The following is a 19,018-nucleotide window of genomic DNA, read 5'->3' as shown; positions in this document are numbered from 1 at the left end:
ATTGCATCGTTTTTCAACCTTGGGGTTGTGACCCCATGTTGGATCGCCTGAAATTCAAACGGGGTCCTGTAATGTCTACTAATTTCTAATGATTCAAAAAATATATACTGAATAAAAACGTATTTTTAAAATGTTTAACTATTGTTCTTATTCAAATTCTAACACCACACACAAAACAATCTTAAACAACTGTATTCTATACTTTTACTTTCTGTAATATAAATGTAGTTCAAATAAAATGCAGCATAAACATATCTGAGCTGTGTTTTTGTTCACTAATTCTGGCAGCAACAAACATGATCAAAAGCTAATTCTAGAAAGAAAGAAAAAAATATGTGATATTAAAATGGGGTCACGACCACTAATGTAATGTCATATACAGTAATAATAATAATAATAATAATAATAATAATAATAATAATAATAATAATAATAATAATAATAATAATAATAATAATCTGTGTAACTATGGTTACTCTTACATCGGCTAATGTGTAATTTGTGGCAATGCATGGAGGCTCCTGACTGCTGGTCCATTTAGATTCTAGTTTCTAAATTTCATTTTTTGTATTCATGTACCTCCAATGATCATTTTCGTACCCCTAGGGTTACCCGTACCCCACTTTGGGAACCTAGGTTATACAGTCCTAATAGTAATCTCTACAAAGTGCATAAGCATCACGTGGTTGGTGTGCAGTTCTGCATCTTACCAGTAGAGGGCAGCAGACACTCTGTAATGTCCTACACATTGACTGCTGAGTCATTCCCATCATCAATAATCATAATGTGATTTATCATAAGGAGCTGCTGATGTGCAGGCACGTGCACATAAAATCAGATTTTAAATGAATCAAAAAAGCCAAAAAGTGCGTCTGAGGAATTCACACAGTGCATTAATAAATACTATAAAACACTTTAAACTGAAATATGCAATAACAACTCCATGGCTCATATTGTGAGTATTATCAATTTTATTTTATTTTATTTTATTTTATTTATTTATTTTCAGCTGCTGATTTCTGTAGCACATTGATATTGTTAAATGTGAAGTGCTTTACAAATTACAGTTGTTAATAATAATAATAATAATAATAATAATAATAATAATAATAATAATAATAATAATATATACTGTATATAATTATTATTATTATTATTATTATTATTATTAATAAATACATTTGCAAAAAAATATTTTATTTTGATACAGCATTAAAAACTAAAACTAAAAATAAAATAGAAGAAGAAGAAGAAACTTCTGCACAGAAGTGGACCTGGATTTGAACCCACAACTCGACATCTTTTGTGCAGCTAACTAGAACATTGGTGATTTAAAAACCACAGAAATTGGTTTAAAGTTGTGAGTTAGTGGCCAAAAAAAGACAAAAAAAGGTGATAAAAAGGGTTCAAAGTGTAAATACTGCAACAATTAGTTTAAACTGGCAAATAATGGGCATAACAAATGGTGAATGTGGTTAAATTGGCAATTTTTTTTAAAAAAAGAGCATGAAATATGGTGAAAAGAGGTTAAAAGTGACATTAATGGGTCAAATCAGAACCAGGAAAACACACTCTTCATGCTGCAGTTTCTGATCTGATTCCAAAGCTCTATAATGTGAGCATCCATTATTAAATAATGTCCTCCAGGGTGGGAGGAAGAGCATAGAGTGAAGGTGTAACAGAGAAAAGGTTGATGTGCTTAACAGGGTTAGAATGATGCTAAAATTAAATAAAAATAAGAATATTTGCAGTTGTTACATTGAAATAAATGATTGTAATTCTGACTCTTCATCCTCCTCTTCCTCAGGTGTGGCTCATTAATAAATGTGTCCCTGGTTTAATCTGCTCCAATGGTGCACTGTGACATCAAATAGCCACATAACTCACCATCCAATCAGACACCGGCGCTCCCCGGGGCCCCTCCCACCTCCTCATCCTGCACCGTCATGGTGTCTGCTCTGGATGCAGTTGTCATGGAGATGGAGAGCGGCTCAGCGTCCACTGGTGGCACTGTTACCATGGAGATGCCCATCGCTGCAGGAGCCGGGGAGGAAGAGGAGGAGAGGTCCCCACACCACGGACCACCAGGGACGCATCGCATACTCATCCTGATCGGAGAGGTTACCTGTAGGATTCACCTGGACGCAGTCAGAGAGCAGATCACACACGGTAGGAGACACAACAGCTGGAAACATCTGCAGTAGCTGACCACCACCAACGCTGGGGCCGTTACTAGTTTGACCAGATAGAACAGGTCTTTAACTTCACACATTAGACCACTGATGGACATCTTTTATCACAGCGTGGCCACAAAAATGTGATCTTCTGATCTGATTATCAACATTCATGTCAGCATTAGAATAATGAACAATCTCAATGGACATTTTGTGTATTTTTGTTGTCATTTTGTACGTATATATTTCTGTAATATTGTTGTTTTTTTTCTTGTCGTTTAGAGCATTTTTTGTATTCTTGTTTTTATTTTGCGTCATTTTCTGTATTTTTGTTCTCGCTTTATGTTTTTTGGATTAATTATTGTATATTTTTCTGTATATTTGTAGTCGTCTGGTGTGTTTTTGGTGAAGTTTAGTGTATTTTTGCTCTTGTATTGTGTATTTTTCTTTCATTTTGTGTATTTTTGTTCTCGCTTTATGTTTGTGGATCAATTATTGTATATTTTTCTGTCTCTTTATTTTTCGTCTTGTGTGTTTTCGGTAAAGTTTAGTGTATTTTTGTTGTTTGTGGATTAATAATTTATATTTTTTCTGTATAAATGTAGTCAACGTGTGTTTTTGGTATAACTTTGTGTGTGTGTGTTTTTTGTGGTTTTGTGTAATTTTCTGTCATTCTGTGTATTTTGTTGCTTCATGTTTATTATTGTGTATTTATTTAGTTATTTTTCTGTATATTCGTAGTCGTGTTGTGTGTTTCTGGTATAATTAAGTGTATTATTTCTCTTGTTTTGTGTACTTGTGTCATCATTTTGTGTATTTTCCCGTCATTCTATGTATTTTCGATGTCGCTTTATGTTTTTGGATTGATTATTGCCTATTTTTCTGTTATTTTTGTGTAAATTTGTAGTCGTCTTGTGTGTTTCTGGTATAATTTGCTCTTGTTTTGTGAATTATTCTGTCATTTTGTATATTTTTCTTTCATTCCGTGTATTTTTGATGTTGTTTTATGTTTTTGTATGAATTATTTTATATTTTTTCTGTTTATGGAGTCGTTTTGTGTGTTTTTGGTATAATTTTGTGTATATTTGCTCTTGTTTTGAGTATTCTGTGCTTTTTTGTGCCATTCTGTGTATTTTAGTTGTCATTTTATGTTTGTGGATTAACTATTGTATATTTTTCTGTATATTTCTAGTTGCCTTGTGTGAGTTTGTTTTTTGCTAATGTTGTGTATTTTTCAGTCATTTTGTGTGGTTTTAGACTCATGTCTGAAATAGACCTCAGACTAAGTTTGCAGTAGTTTAGTTTAAGATATAGGACCTTAATGCAGTTTACTAGATTAAATGAGGACCTTAACTATTTTTAACTAAGTTAACAAGGACCTTTAAGACATTTATTTGGTTTACCAGATAAACAAAGGTTAACCAGACAGATCAGGAACTTGTTTTTACAGGTGAATTACTAACTAACCAGTGAACTAATGAACACTATAAATTAAAGTTAGTCTTTTTCCCACAGCTTTGCTCTCGTGGAACGTGGACCTGTCCGTCTTTGACCTGAACAAAGAGCTGCAGCTGTTTGAGACCCGACACACGGCCCAGTTTTCATCACAGGTCAAAGGTCAGTGAGAGACTTGTCCTGCTGCTTCCTGTCCCACTGCTGGGGGAGATACTGTATGTGCAGCTGTACAAGTATTGATCTGGCTCTTAATGGGAATCAATATAAAAAAGATCAGGTTCCTTAAAGCAAACCGAAGCGTTTCCATGTTTTTGAACAGCTGTGGAGCTTCTAAGGAGCGAGTGAGCAGCTCTGAGATCTCAGTGTGCTTCTTTCCTCCCACACAGCTTTTAGAGCTACTGCTGTTATGTAAACAGCATTAAAGTAGAGCTGCACCTCCGTCTGCTCCAGTTCAGCACATTCACAGGAGCAAAGATGTAAGATAGACAGACCGTTCTACGCTAGCGTACTGCAGTCCTGGTGAGACGAGACCAGATATGATAACATAGGATAAGATAATACAACATAGGATGAGAGGAAATAAGATATGATAACTTACATAACTAGACAAGACGAAACAAGACAAGACAATGTAAGATTTGATAAAAAAACAAAATAACTTGAGTCATGAGACAAGATACCGTAGAATAAGAAAAGATGATAAAATAACATAAGTCATAAGACAAGACAAGATGATATAAGACAAAATCAGATAAGATATAACTTATGTACTGTAACTAGATAAGAAAAAACAAAACAAGACAAGACAATATAAGATAAAATAAGACAACATAAGTCAAAAGACAAGACGAAATTAGACGGAATAAGATATGATTACATAAAACATAACTAAAGTAAGTAGACAAGACAAGACAAGATGAGATAAGAAACTAACTTAAGTCATAAGACAAGATGAGAAGAGATAAGATAACGTAGATAAATGATAAGACAAGACAAGCTGAAAGACTTCAGTCAAGAGACAAGACAATATAAGACAAGATAAAGTTAATTTGTAACTCAGTGTCATCTAAAAACAGTAATAATTACAATAAGTTATAAAAATAACAAGTCATTGTCTTTATTCTCAATATTTCTAAAAATATCCCTTCATCTCTCACTCTGAAATCACTTCACGTTTCCTAAAAACAGTCTTTTTGTTCAGACTGTTGAAGTGTGAAATAGAGCAGTGACTAAACTGTGCTGCACTCAGTATTTAAAGCAGCGTAATGTGTTTGTGGTCATCACTGATTTCTCAGTGTCTGTGGTTTAAAACACATCCGATGTTTTTCACTGAATGACTGTTTGTGGCAGAAAAACTGAGTAAAACATCCACGAGAAACGTAGAAGGAAACTTTAGGAAGAATCTTTGGCTTTTTTCAGATGATAAATGTGCTTCTTTTTCTGATACTGGGAAGAAACTCCAATTTGGTTAGCTTAGCATGTAGCAACCGTGTTTGGTGGTTTCCGCCATAAATAGTGCAGTTAACTTTAGAAATCAGCTTTTTAGTGGCTCAGCAGGATCATTCAACAATGGAGTGTCTGATCTGCTATCGATTACTCTAGTCTGCTACTTATCATTATAGCAGGGATGCTAGCAGAGCGGGGTCAAAGTGTGTCATCAGGTCAACTTATTTCAGTGTTGCAATACCTAAGACCACATTTTAAAGGTCAGAATTTCAAAAGAAACTATTTGCATATGCTTTTATGTGTAATGAAAAATGTCCCATAAATTACATTTAATTCATATTCAACATTTTCAGCTAACATAAAATTATTTTGAGTTTTTCTTTTTGTCATGTTGAAGGAGAAAGCATGAGAGGAAGCAAACGAGTAACATCATCAATGACATCGCCCAATCAACATCGAGTTGCAAACACATGGAAGACTTTTGAGCTTTTTAATTTGTTTATATTGCAAGTGTTACTATGACAACTGTTGTGATTGACAGCTCACAGTCCACAGAGATCACGTTTTGAAGCCAGATGTCCATGTAAACGGGACAAACTGGGCTGATCTTGTGAAAAATCGGGACAATTCACTAGTTTGGGGAAAATCGACTGGGACATGGAACGTAACTGGGACAGTCCCGGTTAAATCGGGACGTCTGGTCACCCTACTTATCATCAAGACCAGCACTGATTTCTGCTATTCTTTAACTTTATGAATGTGATAATAAGGAGGACTAGATAAAACGAGGAATATCTTCAATAAATGTGTTAATAAGCACCGTGATGACTATTGTGACAGAGTGACACACACCACAGCGGAGGTGAAAGGTGGAGGTGTGGCCACAGGTGGAGGTGTGGCCACAGGTGGAGGTGTGGCCACAGGTGGAGGTGTGGCCACAGGTGGAGTTGTGGCCACAGGTGGAGGTGTGGCCACAGGTGGAGATGTAGCCGCAGGTGGAGGTGTGGCCACAGGTGGAGGTGTGGCCACAGGTGGAGTTGTGGCCACAGGTGGAGGTATGGCCACAGGTGGATGTGTGGCCACAGGTGGAGGTGTGGCCACAGGTGGAGGTGTGGCCACAGGTGGAGGTGTGGCCACAGGTGGAGTTGTGGCCACAGGTGGAGGTGTGGCCACAGGTGGAGGTGTGGCTCAAGGTGGAGGTGTGGCCACAGGTGGAGTTGTGGCCACAGGTGGAGGTATGGCCACAGGTGGAGTTGTGGCCACAGGTGGAGGTGTGGCCACAGGTGGAGGTGTGGCCACAGGTGGAGGTGTGGCTCAAGGTGCAGAGTTTAAATTTGTAGTCATTTTGTATTGTTCAGGCTGGGCATTTAATGTTCTTTACAGTTGATCTGTTTTTGATTAATCAATTTTGAAATTTCAATGAAAACATTTCCCATTGGCTCTGATTGTTATTCATTTGTTTAAATATTTTGTGTTTCCTTATGTGTTCAAACACCTGCAAAAACTGGGAGCATTCATCTAATTTGTAGTCAGACACACTTACTGTACATTCTGCTGACAAATAAACATCTGGTTTTCAGACTTTTAATACATAAACAAGGTTTTTAAAAGTTGATATTTTTACATGTTCTGCTTTGATAGAGTTGCAGACACCTTTATTTTGGTACATCAAATGTTTTTTTTTAACAAAACTAAAACTAAAGAAAGAATGTTCTTTAAATGTTCTACCTCATCATGGTTTTTGAAATTGATCTTTATGGCCTAGGTTTTGGCCTTTTATTGATTTTGAACATAACACTACCTCATTTGTTTATAAATTGTCCAATACAAAATGGACAAATGAATATTTTAAATACCGGCGTGCATCTCTACGTTAGAGATCTTTGGATCTCTGACCTTGTCCGTCCTCCTCTGGTGTCTCTCATTTTATTTTAACGTTCCTCTTGATTTGTTCTCGTGTACCAGACTCAGAATAATCTGCTTTGTTTACTGAACGTGGCTCACGCCTCCTCCTCGTCTGTGTCCGGAATACTGACACGGATTATTCCAGCTTTAGGGTGAGAGTGAAGTCATCATGAGCGATGAGCTCGGACATGGAGGAGATAAAGAACCAGCTGGAGTCTTCCACAGACTTGTTTGGGAATCAGGAGAATCATGACCAGCAGTGGATCCTAAAGAGCCACAAAGAAAGATTTAAACAAAGACGTCTGTATTTATTCTGTGAGATTATAAAGAACTGGAGATTACAAATGCAGAAAAAAGATTCTGGAGCTTCTCCGTATGTGGAAACGCTGAGTCAGCAAAGCCGACGCTGACCTCCCTGATGAGCAGCATATGTGCAGAAGGACAAACATTGGGCATGTGATACCAGTCACATGACTGTTCAAATGTTTTCAGTTTATGTTTTTATATAGTTTTTGATAAATCAGACAGTTTAATGTTAATTGAGTTAAAATTGTAGAAGAAGAAGAAGAAGAAGAAGAAGAAGAAGAAGAAGAAGAAGAAGAAGAAGAAGAAGAAGAAGAAGAAGAAGAAGTCTGGCCCCTTTAAACGAAGTGAAGCAGGACTTTTGTTTTTCTATTGATTTTTATATTGATCTCATTTGTTGCAGCTGGTTGTGTTTTATTGATCGAGACGTATTGGTTTCTCACACGCTGATGGTCAGGTGTGTGTGTGTGTGTGTGTGTGTGTGTGTGTGTGTGTGTGTGGCACTGATCAGGTTTGCTCTCAGAGGATGAGGATGAAGAGGAGGAGTGTGATGGTGTTCCAGTGTGTGTGTGTGTGTGTGTGTGTGTGTGTGTGTGTTCTCACAGATCATCAGTCATCCTCATCATGTCTGTACGTCCCCTCAGATGCTGAGCTATTGATCACCTTGCAGTGATTTATTGGTTTGGTTGCTATGGTAACCCCATCTAATGAATTCATAACATCTAATGATCACACGTTTCTGTTGCTTCTGATCAATTAAAGGGAAATTAGATCTAACGTTTGCTTTCACACACACGTACGTATGCACGCACGCTCGCACGAACGCACACACACACACACACACACACACACACACACACACACACACACACACACACACACACACACACACACACACACACACACAGAGACCATCAAATAAAATCCTAAGTACAGACGATCCCGTCACTGAGTTCATCATATTTTTGAACCGTGGGAAATCTCACACTATAGGAGAACATGCAAACTGCTCATAAATACCAGAGCTTAAAATAACAACTTTTCCTTCTGTAAACCTTTTTGAACCAACAACATGAATATAAATCCAAATGAGCTTTTTTTAAATAATTTTATAATAATATTCCTGATTTAAATCCTATTGATAGATTAATGATCGTTTATCTCCGCCCACACTCAGGATGGTCTTCATAAGCACCAGTTTTTCTCCCAAAGGGAACGTAAAGCTCCCAGTGCTTCAACAGCAGACTCCCACAATGCATTGCACACACCCACAAAGATCCCAGTGAAGGGGAATTTAATGAGATGCAACATTAAAACATGTGATACAGACTTTAGATGAGATGAATTTGACGCAGAGAGGTTTAAAACATCAAATGGTGACATAGTGTGAGCGGTGAACACAGTTAATGATGTTGTAATACAGTATGTCACACACGGGAACCAAAGCTGCTGACTCTGCACTATCACTGACACACCTCATACATCCTCCATTAATGTTTGCTGCTTTTCCCAGCAGCAGGTACGTGACGGGAATGAGAATGGACAGTGTGTGTGTGTGTGTGTGTATTATTGCAGCTCAGCCTCTCCCTCTTTTGAACAATAATCCTCATTTTTCAGTGAAATAGTGCAGATATGGACATGAAACGTCACTTCTGTTCTGGTTCTGTTTGACGTTAAAGCAGATAATTGAACAGATTATGTGCAATATTTTATTCCTGATTTGTCACTGAAGGTCGACATATTTGTGATCCATGTAAATGTGCTTCTTTCTCTCACACTGGGAAAGACATACTAACTAGAAACCAGTCCCACATGTTTGGGTTAGCTTAGCATGTAGCAACGCTGGCTGAGCAGGCTCAAGGGGGCGGGGCTATGTTATCAAGTCGACAATTCTTTTCACATCATTATCATCATCCATACGTGTAGTTTGTGGTGGGGGCGTGGGGTTAAGTTTAATTACAGTTTTTCCAAATTCATTAAAAAAATTTTTTTTTAATAAAATATTTTTTTCTGCTCTTTGATTCTAACATATTACTGTTAGTTTCATGTCACAGATGTTAGGCAAGGCAAGGTAAGTTTATTTGTGTAGAGGGTTTTCACAGCGCGTCATCAATCCGGAAGTCGCCATATTGGAGGTACTCAGCATGTATTTCTAGAGGAAATGGTGAATTATTGCCGTGTTTTTGGCTGTACCAATTGGTCAGACCGTGAAAAACATTTGGAATTTAATAGACTTTCAAAACTTATAACAAATCAGGGGGAACAATGTCAAAAGTTATCAGAGGAAAGGAGGCGCTTGTGGTTAGCGAAGCTAAACCAGGATCTACGAGGGAAACATCTGAATGTTAGGTTAGGTTATCAAGGTTAGGTTGATTTACTTGCATTATTTACTATGGCTTTCACAACACATCTGTCATCCATGACTTCATACTACATCTCCCTCACCATCCACACGCCATCTGGTTCTAGGCCTCCAAACTTTAGTAAGATTTAAGGTCATCCGCTGTGAATGGGCTTGGTGAGAAATCCAGGTAGTTGACGACATCAGGATACATAATAGACAGAAGACTGTCCTGGTCGTCATTGATCCAAGACAAGGAAGCGACTTGTAGGATGCGCACCACCAATAAAACACAACTTTTCCAAATATTGTGACCAAGTCCCTCCCTGTATGCCTTTGGATCTATATCACATTTTGAGGAGCTTTTCTGTGGTTTATCCATCGCAGTGGTTACCCCCGAGTGTCTCCAACATGGTCGCGCATCCGGGTTAGTGTCCAGAATGTGACGTAGGTGAAAACCCTCTATTGCGCATTTCATACACAAGGCAACTAAATGTGCTTTACATGATGAAAAAGAGCAACAGAAAACATTCAACAGCCTAAAAATCAACAAAAACATTAAAATCAGCAGCAAACACATTACACGAACAACAACACCGCCAAAAATCTCCCTCTCAGTCGTACGCAGGAGAGAAAAATAGTTCTATTTCAGGTGTGTCGAAAAAGTTTTCAGCGAAATAGTCCCGAACTTTTGAGACTTTAGGTTGGTTCTTCCTTTGTTGCATAAATCTTCTTCACAATGTAATTGTTGAAGCGACACTGCGCCCAGCAGTTCATGTATGGTACTGCAGCTAATGTGAAGCAGAAAGATTTTATCACGAATTTACAACATTAAACAACTCGTCTCCACATTTATTGTATATGTTACACATTGTGGTTGCCGCAAATCTCAAGATGGTCAATATACTGTATTTAATTCTGTTTTTTTTTTTCAAACTCCGTCTATGCATCCATCTCTAAATTAGAAATACAGTTACATTAACTTTGGTGCTAATGCCTATGGACTGTGGGGTTAAAGTAGTTTTTCTGCCGTTTGACAAACTATTTTCAGTTTTTCAGTCGTCACATTAAATCTGAGCAGCAGATGCATTTATTCAGCCTGGTCTTCTTCTTCATTAGTGTGATTATAATAAGAAGCACTGTAAACATTTAGCATTAGCATTTAGCCTTAGCTCACTGATTGGGAATCTTTTCTGGTGTCAGACACCTGCAAACACTGGAACATCATCTTACTTTAGGTCGCATTCACCTGACAAAGAAACATCTGATTTTCACTCATTTTAAATCATTCCGGACTCATCAGTGGCTTTTAAAAATGTATTTTTGCAAGAATTAGTTGAAGAATTTTGGGTCAATAACGAGACACCTAAATATTCTGTCCAACTGCATTTCTTTCAGTTAAAAAAAAAGGTTTAAATGCATAAAAACATACCAAACATGTAGTAACTTAATATGTGTTCACGATGATTTTTATTTTGTTAAATGTTACTTACTAAATTACTTCTGTAATTTATTCTGTTTTTCAAAGTGTCAAAATATCATGTGGTGCGACTGTCTGGCCATGACTGCTGTTATGAGAAAATATTAGAAAATACTTTTTGTTTCTGCCCTATTTTAGTTTTATTATTATTGTCCTGTATGAGATTTCAAAGTATTTCTGTATTAATTTCCATCAAAATATTAATGCAAACCTTTCCCGATGATGAACATTTTATGAAATATCATACAGTAAAAATCTGTGTACGTTATTGACCCTTTTATCAAAATGTTTTGTTTTTTTTGCATGTTGTGCTTTGAAAAACTTGTAGAAATCTTGTTTTTGTTTATCAAATGTATTGAAAAGAAAACTCAAATTAAGGAGAAGATGATTTTTCAATGTTTAAGCTTGTCATTGTTTTTAAAATGGATTTTTTTGGTCTCTGTGTATTCTGGTCTACAGTAAGTCTTGGTTTTTGATCATTTGGTCTAGAGTCGACCACAACCTGAAGGTGACCCACAGTCAGTATCCATCACTGAGGAAACAGCCGGTTAAGTATTGATGAGACAAAGATCTCGAGGCGTGGCACACAGCGCTGATGATGGGGAAGGGGGCGTGGTTTAGGAGCCGATCAATAATTCAGGACCTGCTATCGATCGGTTCCTCAGCAGAAGAACCAGCGTCCACCATAAACTGATGCAGGCAGAACCATTACATTTGACCAGATTTACAGCAATATTTGTGAAATTCATGACATTTACTTTTCTTGTAAAAATATAATGTCATTGTTAAATCTAAATCTTATTACATCTAAATCTGAATATTACATCTAAATCTAAATGTAAAATCTAAATAGCTAAATATTAAATCTAAATCTAAATGTTAAAAATAAATTGGAATTGAAATTGAATCCAATTTAATATTTAACAATCTTAAATTGTTAAATATTAAATCTAAATCTAAATGTTAAATCTAAATGTTAAATCCAAATCTAAATAATAAATCCAAATCTCAGTGTTAAATCTAAATGTTAAATGCTAAATGCTAAATCTAAATGGTTAAATATTAAATATAAATTCTAAATCTAAATGTTAAATCTAAATACTAAATGTTAAATCAAAATCTGTTAAAAATAAATTTTAAATGTAAATTCTAACAGTTAATTCTAAATCTTAAACGTAAATTCTAAATAAAATGCTAATTGCTAAATGCTAAATGTTAAATCTAAATCTGAATACTAAAACTTAAACTAAATCTGTTAACTCTGAATTTTAAATGCAAATTCAAAATTTTAAATCTAAATCTACATTTTAAATCTAAATTTCAAATGTTAATTCAAAATGTTTCAACCAAATCTAAATCTAAATCTAAATGTTAAATCTAAATGCTAAATATTAAATCAAAATCTGTTAAAACTACATTTTAACTGTAAATTCTAGATCTAAATCTAAATCTAAATTGTAAATGTAAATTCTAAATGTTAAATCTGAATGCTAAATGTTGAAATTGAAATGCTTAACGCTAAATCTGTTAAATCTGAATTTTACATGTAAATTCTAAATGTTAATTCTAAATCTAAATTTTAAATCTTTAAATGTAAATTCTAAATATTTAATCTAAATCTAAATGTTAAATCTAAATCTAAATGTTAAATCTAAATCTAAATTTAGATTTAATATTTAACTAATAACTTTGACTTTGAGTACTATTTAATTGAGCTACTTTTTTCTTGTTTGAGTATTTTGTGTATGACTTACGTGTACTTGAGTACAATTTCAATCAAGTAACAGAACTTCTTCTTGAGTAGATCAGTTTTCTTTACACCTCTGGTTGTACAGTAGCACACGTTGTTCACTTTCTCTGTGTGTGTGTGTGTGTGTGTGTGTGTGTGTGTGCCAGGTTGCATTCTGAAGCTTGTTGCCCAGGAATGCTAATGGGCGTTCCCTCCTTGTACCAATAGATCAGTGTGTGTGTGTGTGTGTGTGTGTGTGTGATGGAGACAGGCTAAAGTGTGTCGGGCGCCGCTAGCTGTTGTTAGCTTCTGTCTGACACTGGTGGTCATCTGAGACGATGCTCTCATGTTACAGTACACTGATGGATGTGAGCACAGGCCACGCCTTCCTAGAGGCCTGCACGTACCTCAGGATAAATGAATGAATGGATGAGTTATTTGTTACACATCACAGCTCCAATCTGTGTCGTTTACATTTTAAAACAAGATGACTTGTTTAGAAGATAATGATCTTTGTGCTATTGTGTGTGCGTGCTGAATGAACAGCGTGATGTGATGCACACGGTCATTAGATGAATGATGGACATTCTGAAACAGAACATGTTAGCAGTCAGCAGAGGTGTTACTTGATTGAAATTGTACAAGTACAAGTACAAGTAAGTCATACAAATCAGGTACAAGTAGACAGTAGCTCAATCAAATACTACTGAAAGTAAAAGTTCAAGAAGCTAGGAATATTTTTTTTGAACAATTTCAGCCCATTTTTGCTTATTTTTACCCTTTTTCTTCCACTACACCAAATTTTAACGTATTTTCATCACTTTTTCTTGCCATATTTTTGCTCCTTTTAATGTATTTTTGCTACATTATTCCCATTTGTGACACATTTCAATGTCTTTTCTGCACATTTTTCCACTTTCAAGATATGTTCAGCACCTATAAACCCTTTCCACCATTTTTCCACCTAATGTCATATATGTTGACATAAAAATTGTCACTTTTCACCATATTTCATGATTCTTTTTGCCAATTTAACCACATTCACCATCTGTCACACCCATTATTTGCCACTCTGTTATTATCAACTCTAATTTGCAACTTTCAACCAATTTCTGTGGTTTTTAAAATCCCATTTCACCACATTTTCCACTATTTTTGGTCACTTTGAACCCATTTTATTTCTGATTAAAACCAGGATTTCCATCTTTAAGATGACTATAATAATAATTAACTTCCTGGATAACAGTGGATATTATTCAGATGAATAAATAACTGTGGTTATCACAGATTAATAGAACAATAGACACCATATAAAGCTCTACTCTTTAGAAAAGGGTTTATATGCACCAAAAATATATAAACAAATAAAATGTTCAAAAGTTACAATTTTTTTCTTTTTAGTAATGTAGCAAAAATACATAAAAAGGAGCAAAAATATGGCAAGGAGGTTTAGGTCCATCAGGACCAGAACCTTCAGACACAAAAACAGCTTCTTTCCCTCTGCCACCATCCACATGAACACACCCCAGTCACCCACTGAACCCCCCCAAATCACCACCTCCATGAAGACATTACCTGCTGCACTGTATCTATATATATTTATCCTTTATTTTCTATCTATCCTTTATTTATCCCCATCCTTTATATTTATCATTATTATTATTATTATTATTATTATTATTATTATTATTGTTGCTGGGTTGTTTCTTTGTTCTTTGTTCTCTTTGTTTTTTTGTTTCGCACACTGACTACCAACTCAAATTCCTTGTACTGTACTAAAAACTGTACTTGGCCATTAAAACATTTCTGATTTTAATTCTGATTCTGAAGAAAAAAGAAAAAAAGGTTGAAATATTGCAAGTTTGGTGCAGTTGCAGAAAAAGCGTAAAAATAAACAAAAATATTTCTAGACCCCACTCCCAGTGTCTTGCGACCCTAAATGAGGTCCTGACCCCAAGGTTGAGAAGCCCTGGGTTTTCAGGACGTTTTCCTTTAAAAAATCAGTGCAGGTTTAGACACCACATAGAATGTTTATCCCTGTGATTTGGAAACTTTTTGCTTGGTCACGGTTAAAACGGGCGTTTACGAGGGTTTCCTGAACGCATCTCAATCCCAGTGCGCTGCACTAACACGTCGGAGTCTTCCTCCTCCTCCATCATCATCATCCTCAGCATCAGCACCACCAGTAGCCCCGCCCCTCCCTGAAGGACGTCCATCCACCTTCTCTGCTCGTGCTCGGCCCCGCGAGGCCCTACGTCTCCGCCCTCAGTGCGCGTGCGTCCAGCGGGACGAAGCAGCTCCGCACGAGCTCCGACAGCAGCGCAGGAATCCTCCTCTTCCTCTTCCTCACCATCATCATCATCTTCACCAATAGACACCATCGGATCCACAGAGTGAGTAAAGATGAAGGTCATCTTCATCATCATCACTGTCATTTCACCATCACTGCGTGCTCGAGCGTTAATTACGTGAGTAACGTGAGCTTTAGCGTAAAAACGTCCACTGCTTTTCCTTCAGAAAGCGTGACTGTGTATTTATTTCTATAATCTATTCATACATTGAATTTAAAACAAAAACTTACTATTGCAGTTGTTTGGATGTTTCCATCCGTTCCCAGGCAGGTACAGTGACGTCACATATTGTGATCGATCTTCAGATCATGTGACCTCGGTATCCACATTTATTTTGGATTTAAAAAAAAGATTATTATTTTTTGTCAAGCAAGGATTCTGTGTTCCTCAAAGATCTCTGTGAATCAGGCTCAGACTGACCTGAGACTTTCAACATGGCTGCTGCTTTGTTCAAGGGTGTGCAACGTCAGATTTGTTTGGAATGCAATGATATTGTTCAGAAATTATTTCATAAAATTGTCTTAAATTCAGCTTTGCAGAACAGCTTAATGTTGACAGGTAGTCATGGTAACTCAGGATAAGTAGAAAAGCTGCGAAGAATCTACAGGAGTGACTGCACAAAAAACCACTAAAGTGTCTAATAATAACATCTAATATCCTAAAAAACACCCTGTAAATATTGACCAGCAGGTGTCCTTAGTGAGCATAACTAAGGTGAATAATAATAATAATAATAATAATAAAAATGTTTGTATGCGTGTGTTTGTAAATCAGAATCCAATTAGGAATTGAGTTCAAGGTCAGTTTAAAGAAGAATTAACTTTTATTCTGAATTAAAGAGGAATTAAAGCTCCTTTGTAAACCATCCATGAAGAAGCTAATTAACCTCCCACTGCACTAGTATTATTAAAACAAACATAATATAATAGATATAATATATACAATGTAAATGAAAAAATTAGATGATATAAATGAAAATGATATAATGTATTTGGTTTTTTTAATTTAAAACCAGAAATAGGAAAATGTAAAAACCAAATTTAAAAAAAAAACTGTGTATTTCTGATTGGTTTTTAAATCAAAATAATCAAAATAACAATGGCAACAAATTATAATGTTTTGTTTGTTCGTCTTTTTAAAAAGCACAGTTGATTCTATATCTATATCTATACCGGTGTTATAGTTTAAGAGGTGATCATTTTAACTGGCGGCCGACTTCCCACTAACTTTACATTCAAGTTGAAAATAATATATGATACAGAAGTGTATAATGTATCCCATAATCCAGCTGTTATTTACTGTTTCATGTTAAATAGGTTCATATTTTATTCGCCTGTGAGCAGCTGTAAACTGTGGGATCATGTGACCGTCAGAAGTGGGTCACAGTTGACATTGACAAGAAATAATGCTTCGTTTGGTTAAGTTTTTTTTAAATAAATAACTAAATATATATAAAAAAAACTATATTTGTGTGATGGAAAAGCTGAATTTATACATTATAGGAGGTCAATGAAAGTGATCAGCATAAATCTCTGTGTGTGAGACATGATTATCAGGTGTGTTTGTCGCTTCACTTTTACCATCGACACATTGAAGTTGATGAACAAACAATAAAATCACATCTCATAATTATGTTTAGTCAGACGTACGTGTTATTCACTCTACATTGACAATAAATAGGATTGTATTTTAATAGCAGTGACTATCCGTACGGCTGCCGTATCAATATACTGACATTCTATCCGTACGCAGCGCCCCTTATTGGCCAGTTTAGATCACATGACTAAGACTAAACCTAACCATAACCATAAAAATTGTTGCAATATAGGGTATAACCTAATCCTAACCCTAAGATGCTACGTACATGTACTGTACTTAGGTAAACGTACCAATAGCATCGGGGATTGTACATACGGCAACTGTACGAAGAGACACTTTTTATTTCACTGTTGTCTACAAACTGCCTGTGGTTATGCATCGCACTGAAGTTTGACTCCATAGATTGTTTAAAAAATGTTCTTAGAGTCATTTGGAAACAAAAACAATGATGGCGAAGCTTCTCCATGTGTAAATTCAGGTAAACGCGGTCACAAGTTAACACAAAAACACTGCGTTTCCTCTGCGACCTCCAGTATGTTTAGAATAATGAGCTGACAGCTGATCAGTAGCCTAGCGGTTAATGCAGCGAAGGTATGGATTTAGTTTTTCTCATTGAAGCGACTCAAGATCATATACGTAATCATTGTTTTATTGTTTCATAACATACAGACTGTAGGTTTTGTAAAAAATACAATAAAAACACAGGGTTTGAAGAAGTGTGAGACACGTAACTTCCTGTTTACAACAGCTGCGCTGAGTCCACGTTGCACCGAGAAGTCCGGTGTTCCACATATGACGCGTCCACACACAGAGCTGCAAACACTATCACATATTAACACTTTAAACAGTTTTACAACATAAATAAAAACTACCCGACATCAACGAGGGCAACTCAGCATCCTGGTCCTCTGCAGCAACTAGCCACGCCATTTAAACTATAACACAGATAGAGATGCAGCGTTTTTTGGTATTTGGTTTTTACGTTTTCCTGTTTCTGGTTTTAAATTAATAAAACGAAATCTGTTTTTTTCTATTTTTTAATTTAGTTTTGAAACTAAAAAACCAAAGAACGAAGGGTTCCATTGAATAAAATGCAATATGTTATATCCATCCATCAATTTTTGACCCACTTGCTCTTTTTTGAGGTTCACGGGGCATAATAGTATATTTTAAATAATGCAACTTAATATGAATTCATATATAATATAATACAAACTATATCATGTAATGTATTTAATTTTTTATAAAATTCAATGTATAGATTTACAGTTACATTTTTTAGATTACTTTTTGACACTCCTGACATGACAAAGGAAGCCATTATTTTTTTCACAACAAAATTACAACAAATAAAAAAAAGAAGAAAAAAAAAGAAACAAATAAAAGCAGAACAGAAGTAGAGGTGGTTTAAATCAACATTAAAAAGGAGGCAGTGGAAAAATCCTATGAACTACCTCAGCAAACGGATTATTGTGTGTTTTCATTGATCATGTTTAGAATTAAAATGAGGTGCAAAGCATTGGTCTATATCAGGGGTCTGCAACCTGTGGCTCTGGGGCCTCATGTAGCCCTTTGACTCTTATGCAATGGCTCCCTATAGCTTTAAAAATATTGAAATTGATTAATGACAATGAAAATCAAGATAAAATAATTTATTAACCTAAAATAAATCACGTTGTACAATGACTCAGCACATTTCTACAACATCTACAGACCATCAACTTTCCTCCACCTGTGACTAACCTTAAGTTTTAAATCCCTGGTAAGAAACTAAACCAACAAAAACACTATTTCTGGAAGAAAATACAGATTTTAATTGTGTGGGAACAGATTCATTTAACCACCAATGTACAGGTTAAATATGTATGTTTTATGTGTGGCAAGAAATGAGTAATTAGCATGTGTTGATCACATGATCATATGTTATCATATTCATGTTACTTTTTGTAGACTTTCATATACATTAACTATAAAAATCTTCTTTATAAACATTGTGTTCATGTAAACTGAGATGTGTAAGAATTTAAAGATGAAAATACTGTTTTATTTATTGATGTCAATTTATTTTATTTTAAAGTGTTTTTAAGTTTCCATTTACATGATCAATATAAATCACATCAAACATTATTCTACATAATTATAACTGTATATAATGTAATACACTGTATTGTCTTCATAGAGAAGGTATTTATGGCTCCAGGAGGACTTTAATCCAGGTGAGATGAGGTTAAATGG

General features: G+C 35.6%; 1 protein-coding gene across 1 annotated transcript in view; it reads left to right on the top strand.

Moving 5' to 3' along the window:
- Positions 1 to 1,983: 1,983 nt before the first annotated feature.
- The window catches only part of map1aa (microtubule-associated protein 1Aa), a 37,857-nt gene continuing 20,822 nt past the window's right edge, over positions 1,984 to 19,018 (top strand). Inside the window, exons 1-2 of the mRNA XM_028473029.1 lie at positions 1,984 to 2,169; positions 3,690 to 3,791. Of these exons, the coding sequence (XP_028328830.1) occupies positions 2,019 to 2,169; positions 3,690 to 3,791 (253 nt within the window). The 5' untranslated portion in view covers positions 1,984 to 2,018. The remainder of the gene's footprint in view (positions 2,170 to 3,689; positions 3,792 to 19,018) is intronic.

The sequence above is a fragment of the Gouania willdenowi genome, chromosome 3 (assembly GCF_900634775.1).
Source record: "Gouania willdenowi chromosome 3, fGouWil2.1, whole genome shotgun sequence".
NCBI classification, from domain to species: domain Eukaryota; kingdom Metazoa; phylum Chordata; class Actinopteri; order Blenniiformes; family Gobiesocidae; genus Gouania; species Gouania willdenowi.
This window is presented reverse-complemented; position numbering and strand designations above follow the sequence as displayed.